The sequence below is a fragment of the Lutjanus erythropterus genome, chromosome 13 (assembly GCF_056507025.1).
Source record: "Lutjanus erythropterus isolate fLutEry1 chromosome 13, fLutEry1.hap2, whole genome shotgun sequence".
Lineage (NCBI taxonomy): Eukaryota > Metazoa > Chordata > Actinopteri > Lutjaniformes > Lutjanidae > Lutjanus > Lutjanus erythropterus.
In genome coordinates, this window is record NC_139329.1 from 2,498,063 (window position 1) to 2,505,878 (window position 7,816).

Below are 7,816 nucleotides of genomic sequence, written 5' to 3' on the forward strand. Positions count from 1 at the left end.
CCCTCTTGAGTGCCACTCCAGTGGACAAACCAGGATAAAGTGTCCTCTGGAGTACCCTTTCAGTAGACCTAATGTGATAACATGCCCCTTGAGTGGATGGAATATGATAAAGTGCCCTCCAGAGTGGCTGAATGTCCAAGACAAAAGACAGTGTGCCCTTTAGAGTGCCCTTCCAGTAGAGAAAACATGACAAACTGTCCTCTGGAGTGTCCTTTCAGTAGACAAAACATGATAAAGCACCCTTTAGAGTGCCCTTCCAGTAGGCAAAATGTGGCCAAGTGCATCATGACTTTTGGTGTGGTGTGCTCCATCATATATAGCTGGTGCCCTTTTCATTTTTTTGGCCCCTGCTTCTCAGACAGCCTGAGTCTGTTACTGTGTCCACATGTCTGTAACCATTGTTTATCTAATACGTTGTCGGTGGCCTTTAATGAACACTATTTCCCACAAGACCGAGACCTTTGTGGGCTAAAGTCACTGATGCAGGAGAGGTCAGCTGAGTAACCGCAACTAGTTCAGACTTTGTGTAAAATTATCAGGACAGAAAGAGCCTGTAGATGTTTTATAGCTGAAAATCTGGGATGATTACATTAGGAGAGAGCAGGTGTGAGTCATTGGAAACATGTTTGACTTTGTGTCAAGAGTACAGACACAGCTTGCTCTTTGGTTATACAAGACCTGGATGGCTTGTAGCAAAGGCCCCATGGTCAAACTGCAAAGGTAAGCAGTTGTTTCACTGCTCTACAGGCCAGGATGAAATCTGCATTGCTCCTCCTGAATCTGGGGTTTGACACAGGGGTGGTTGGAAGCTGAGAGTGAAGCAGCTGGGATGAGAGACAGCACCTCCAAGAAAAATTCTCCCTGTGGGATGGGATTCAGTTGCTGCTCCAAACGAAGGACTATAAGAATCTCAGGATCTTGTTCACAAGTAATGGTCAGATGGACATGTGGATTGGTGCGGTGTCAGCACTAATGCGGGTGTTGAACTGGACTGCTCTGCTAACAGGGAGCTTTTGATTTTGCCAGTCGAACTCGGTTCCAGCCCTCACCTATGGTCATGGTTCAGGCATCTGATTAGGATGCCTCCTAGGCACCTTCCTTTAGAGGTTTTCTGGACATGCCCAACTTGGTGGAGACCCTGAGGTAGACCCAGAACTCGCTGAAGGGATTAAATATCTCATTTGGCCTGGTAATGCCTTGGGAAGTGCTAGAAAGTGTCGCTGGGGAGCGTGACATCTGCTTAGCTTTCTCCTATTGTGACCCCGGGTAAGAAGAAGATGGATGGATGCATGGATGGTGAGTTATGATGACAGATTAGGCACTCTGCTGGTAAAACTTTATGAGAGCTATAGGTTACTGAATGCTAAAGAATAAAACATTCTTTAAAACTTTGTTTAAATCACCAAGGGTTACACAGTAACACAGTAAGTGTTCTGGTTGATTATATTTATCTTGGAGCAAGGAAAACAAACCCCAGGAATGTCATTTCAATTCTTCAGGAAGACAGATGAAAGAAACCCTCAATGACAGACACAAGATACTGGATCTGTGGCTAGCCCAGAGGTTACGCCAGAATTTCCACTCTTGATAAAGGTGTTAGTTATCCAAAGCTGGTATTTTTAGTACACAGCAGCAGACACAGAGAGCTGCAACCAACACAGACCCCTGCTACGTTCTGGAGTCTGCTTTTGGGAAGCGTTCCACACATGCACAGTAGATCAGCATCTGTAGTCTGCCACATGCACGTCCATGGACGAGTCCATGCAGTCACAACAAATTAGAGCCTATGCGTGCACCCACTGATGACTAAATTGATGTTACAGGGATCCTCATGCACTCACAGACGCTTAAAGTACAACCCCAATTCAAAAAAATTTGGGAGACTGTGTAAAATGTAAAAAGAAACAGAATGCAAATCCTTTTCAACTTATATTCAATTAAATTCAGCACTAAGACAAGATATCTACAAATAATAATAAATGTACAAACAAATACTGTGATACATCATTTTTTCTTTTAACAACATTCAGACAACATTTGGGAACTGAGGACACTAAGTGTTGAAGTTTTGAAAGTGAAATTCTTTCTCATTCTTGTCTGATATATGACTTCAAATGCTCAGCAGGCTGAGGTCTCCTCCTCCTCTGTTTCCTAATGCACCACACATTTTCAGTGGAAGACAGGTCTGGACCGCAGAAAGGCTAAACAATTTTAATAAATGATTAATCAGTTTGACCAATATTTGAAGACAAAACAAGTCAAAATTAATGTTAATATTTTCTGGGTTCTTTACTCCTTCATTACAATAAAGAGAGTGGGTTGTGAGTAAAACAGGACGTTTGAAGACGTCATATTTGTCAACATTTACAGTTTTCTGACATTTTATAGACCAAACAGCTCATCAATCAATCAAGAAAATAATCGTCAGATTCATCGACGGTGAAATAACCGTTAGTTGCAGCCCTATAATTAACCTATTTAACTGCGGGACGTTTCTGACAGGTGTTTTTTAAGAAACATGTTGCAGCCATCAAATTCTGAATGTATAATACAATATACCAATGAAGCAGTTTAAACAATAAATATATTGTCTTTTTCCTGTATGCAATTGAAGTCAAAAGTATTTGCAAATCATTTGCATTTTGTTGTTATTTACATTTTACACAGTGACCCAACCTTTTTGGAATTGGGCTTGTCTGGTTCTCTTTACAGACGCAGTATACCCTCATAGGGGTGAATTACAGGTCATAGCATAGTGCTACTTCTAATTTCATGCAAAGATTGTAGAGTTAATCCTTTTATCGTGATGGGAAATTGAATAGCAAAGACTAGAGGAGAGAAGGGTCAACATTTCTGCCCTCTAGGGTTATGTAATGATAGTCAGTTACCCATTTAGATACAGTTCCCTGCATTTGCAAGACTCTGAAGCCAGTGAATCTCTCATCAAACCTTTTATCTCTGATCATTGCTTTTGCTAATGAAAGTGATAAACATCACCAGTGACAGATTATATCAGCTGTAGACAGGGTCATTAAAATCATTTCTGTAACAGCTAAAATGAAAATAGCTGGCGAAAAATAAACTGTGAAAGTCAGGGGGCTACACCTGTTCTTTTCAGTGTGTCAGATACTGTTCTGTTAATTAACATTTGATCATTTGTCCTCTGCTGCTCACCTCATGCAGCTACAGGTCGAGAACATTTATTAGGTTTCTGCCAACTCAGTCAACAAAAGGGTTTTTTGACACCTTCTGTCACTTGTGAATGTCTAGAGCTAATTAAATGCTGGATTTGATGAAGGATTTAAATATCATATGACCAAATCTAACCATCTATACTGTATTTCCATTGTATTATTATTTGGGCCACAAGCAGCCACAACAACATTGATTTCAAATGATGTTTCAGTGGAACTCGAAGAGACTTCCTCTGTGTGCTGAATGATTTGGATGTTGATGCTGAAGGGAAACCCAGGATAGAGTGAAATGACTCTGCTCTGATCTGCACTGACACAGTAAACAGGATGCAACCCATTTAAAGGGATACACCAGGAAACTACTACTGCTGCTAGTGGCGGCTGCCTCCCTGCAGAGACCGCTGCCCGAAGAGCCGCGGCTATCGCTGTCATCGAGGTGTGTTTATATAGAAGCATTCCTCTTTTGACTCATGTTATCCTCCTCTTCTGTTTTCCTCCTAGAGGATATTGCTACAGCTGACCCCATCTTAAAGGGATAGTCCACTCAAAAATGAAAATTCAATAATTGTCTACTCACCCTCATGCTGATTGAAGATGGGGTTTAGTTTTTTCAGTCCACAAAACACTGCTGGAGTTGGAAAACAGTGTTGCAGAATCTCCCAAACAATGGAAGTGAATGGTTACAGAATAAAAACAAATCACCTCCATACTGCTCGCCTGGTGTAATCCAAGTCTCCTAAAGCCTCAACATGCCAAGCTGACTACAAAAATATTATTTACACCATGATTTTAGCCTGAATCTACAGTGTAGATACATTTTTAAAATTGTTTTTTAAAGAAAATCTTGGAACTTTTAAGTTGTTTGTGGAGATTCTCAGTCATCCAGGTCATGGTATTTGTAGCAAAATAGTTCTGAAGAACTGAAGAAGCTTCTTGGAAAAGAGGCAAAATGTCCTCAAGAACTTCACCAGTAGTCCAGGTGCCTATATGACAACCTTTGTTACGAAGCCCTTTTAAGTTGTGTCCCAGATTTCCATCAATCTGTCAGATTTTTCAAAAACATAATTTAATCAGGCATAAAAAGGGTTAGCTACACCCTATAGACCCCTGTCTCACTTCCTGGTTTAAAAAAGGAAGGCAGGAATACTGCTCAAGCATTGATAGACTTCCTATTTTTCAACACATTTGTTAAATAATATTTCTATTGGATGTGTCTCAACCAGGGTTGGAATTACACAGTAGCTTTCAGCGGAGCCCTGAGCACCATCAATTGTAGGGTTACTGCAAAAACCATTCTAGTGTTCATACAACAGACAGTTTATACTGTCAGTAACATTTCACAGATGCCAAATAACAACAACATAAGGCTACTCTTTCAAACTCAAAGACTGGACTTAATCAGCTAAAAAATAGAATAAAGTTAAACAAAAAAACAAAATCAGCAGTGGGACACAGGCAACATTTTTCTGCTTCTCAATTTCACACCTTCAGGACTCACACATCACATGGTAAAACCAGTAAAGCTGAACATTGATTAAACATTTAGCAAACTTGTACTTTTTAACTACAGAGAAATAAAGAGACATTTTGCACTTTTAAAGACTTTTACAGCCTCATATCAGGTATCATCATCTAATATCTGTAAATATACTCTAATGCAGAAAGTTCTTCAATCAAAATAAACTGAGACATTTGTTTTTACATAGACAAATGGAAATTGCAATGTAATAAGAGAATCAACACTTTTTTCTGTTATTATATATTTCAGGAACTGTAACATGCAGAAAATCAAACAGAACTTAAAAATGGACGAATGTTTTAGAGCTCCCCTTAAATGTCTCAAAGGAGGCGTTCAGGGGAGCTGAGCTCCCTTCAGCTCCCCTGTAATTCCAACCATGGTCTCAACCACAACACATCAACTCTGTAGCCCTTCTAAATCAAAGCTAAATAACAATTATGATTTAAAAGTGTATTTTCATTAGCATTAAGAGAACTCTGAGACACTTTAAAAAATAAAATGGCTGCTCTCTGTGACTATGCTGTAAAATGAAAAAATTAAACATTTTGTCGGGTCCAATTTTCCATCTGACAAAGTTCACATACATATAATAAAAACTGTAATGTAGGTAATGTAGATTTAATAGCCAAGAGTTTGATCTTTCAAAATATATTTTCCAGCATAATTGAAGAGTAAAAATCAATCTCCCCTCAAAATACGGTGCTCTTAAGAATAAATGATGTACTGTATATTTCATGAGATGGCCGAACAGCTCGGAGGCTCTTGTTTTAACAGCGCAATCAGGGTCGGTCCCCACAGCAGGCTGTCAACGTGTCCTTGAGCAAGTCACTGAAAGCTCATAGCTGCTCACCTACTGTGAATCTGCTGGAAAACAACAGTCAGCTACATGAATATAGTAATCCATACCTGTGTGTAACATAGGTGTACTCCCCAGAAGACTGCCATCAATGCACAAAATAAAAGCCTGTTTACTAAAGCACAGCAACATACAGCTACTGCTGAACCATATTCAGAATTGACCCACTGGCAGCATACACACACACACCTAACAACACACACAAACAGCCACACAGCTAGCCAGTGCTGTCTCATTCTGAAAACAGGATCCTCCCATACACACACACACACACACACACACACACAGTAACCCATTTATTCAGCTTGATGTTACCGCTGCCTCATCCTAAACACAGGATCCACCCATGATCACACACACACTCACACACACTCATACACCCATATGCCAGGGGACCCTCCCAGCCTCCCTACCTGGGTGCCGGCTTGTGGCAGCTGTGGGAACAGAGCCAGGGTGGTTGGTCTCTTTGGTCGATACTTGTCCATGACAGCACCGGTTGATCCCCCTCTGACAGGTGACAGCTTCCTCCCTCCCTCCTCCTCTTCCTCCTCCTCCTCCTCCTCCTCCTCTTCTTCTCCTCCTTTATCAAGCCAGCACAGGAGCTCCTCAGCTCGGACAAGGCCTCCCCCACCCTCCTCTACCTCCCTCTCTGCCCCTTCTTCCTCCTCACTCTCCTCAGCATCAATCAGCTCCAAGCTCTGCCTGTGGACCCACCCCTTCCACTCACTCCTTGTGTGATCATTGGCCGGCCACAGCGTCACATCATCATCAGCAGCATCATCTTCCTGGCAGGAGCAGGAGCAGAGCGGAGAGGAGAGATAGAGGGACAGAAGGAGGGAGGAGGAGGGAGAGCAGGATAGGAGGGTTGTGTTTAGCAGAGATGGGGTGAACGAGGATTGACAGAGCAAAGAAGGCAGGAGGAGGAGGAGAGGAGAGAGATGCAGAGAGGGAGAGAGAGGGGGAGGAGGAAGTCAGGGCCAACCAATCACAGCGAAGCATGACATCATCAGCTCCCCTGCCTGTGGCGTTTTCTGTGAGTTAAGGCTAATAAACACTGAGTGTGCCTGTGTGTGTGTGTGTGTGTGTGTGTGTGTGTGTGTGTGTGTGTGTGTGTGTGTGTGTGTGTGTGGGTGTGTGTGTGTGTGTGTGTGTGTAACCCAGTCAAATAAGATTACACAGTATCAGTGATCCCATGGACAGACAAAGCCGACAGACCAGTCAGTAAACAGATCAAACATTCAGTCAGCCAACAAAGCAGCCGACAAACCAGTCATTTAAACATTTAACCACCAAATAACCAGTCAGCCAAACAAGCAATTAACAAACAAGACACTCATTTGTTTAACACCCCAGTCATTCAGCCAGCAAGCAAGTTACAAATGCATGCAAACAGCAAGACCCCATCCATCAGTCAAAGTGAACAAGCCAGCAAACCAGTCATTTATCAGTTCAGCCAACAAACTAGTCATTCAGTCAGGCCACAAACCACATCCCTCAGATGGCCAGCCAGTAAACTAGTCCGGCAAAAGATCACATAGTGAACTAAGAAACAATCAGATAGTGTGCCAACTAGTTATACTAGCTAACTTTCCAGTCATTCAGTCTGTCAGTCTACCAGCCTTTAACCGCCAGCCAATAGACATTAAACTGGTCAACTACTAAGACAGCCAGTAAAACAACCAGCAAATCATGAATTTTTACCATTCAGCCAACTAACCAATCATTCAGCTGGCCAGCAGCAAACCACTAAAATTAGCCATTCAGCCAACTAACCAACCAATTGACAAACAAGACACTCAGACAGTCAACAAACCAGTCGTATATTATTTTTATTCAGCTAAGCAGCAGCTAACAAACAAGTCAGTCAATCAGTCAGTCTGCCAGACACCCAGTATACTAGTCATTCAGAAGGTCACTCAGCAAACCAAGAACTAGTCAGTCAGTCCACCAGAAGCCATTTAACTAGTCAGCCATTAAGACATCCTATAAAACAACCAGCAAACCACTAAATGTAGCCATTCAGCTAACTAACCAGTCAGTCAGCCAACCAACCAACAAATTAACAAACGAGACAGATAGTCAAGATAGTCAATCACTTTTTCAGTCCACCAGCCAGCCAACAAACCAGGTGTTGGGCCATTTGTCCAGCACCCCAGTCATAAAACCAGCCAGCAAAAATGAACAAGCCAGCAAACCAGTCATTTATCAGTTCAGCCAACTAACCAGTCGTCCAATCAGTCCACAAAT

The 7,816-nt window shown here is 42.0% G+C and overlaps 1 protein-coding gene across 1 annotated transcript in view; it reads right to left on the reverse strand.

The window, feature by feature from the left end:
- Window positions 1–6,468, reverse strand: part of mapk8ip1a (mitogen-activated protein kinase 8 interacting protein 1a) — a 37,254-nt gene extending 30,786 nt beyond the window's left edge. The window contains exon 1 of the mRNA XM_084734111.1: window positions 5,983–6,468. Coding sequence (XP_084590237.1) covers window positions 5,983–6,054 — 72 coding nt within the window. The 5' untranslated portion in view covers window positions 6,055–6,468. The remainder of the gene's footprint in view (window positions 1–5,982) is intronic.
- Between the last annotated feature and the right edge of the window lie 1,348 nt (window positions 6,469–7,816).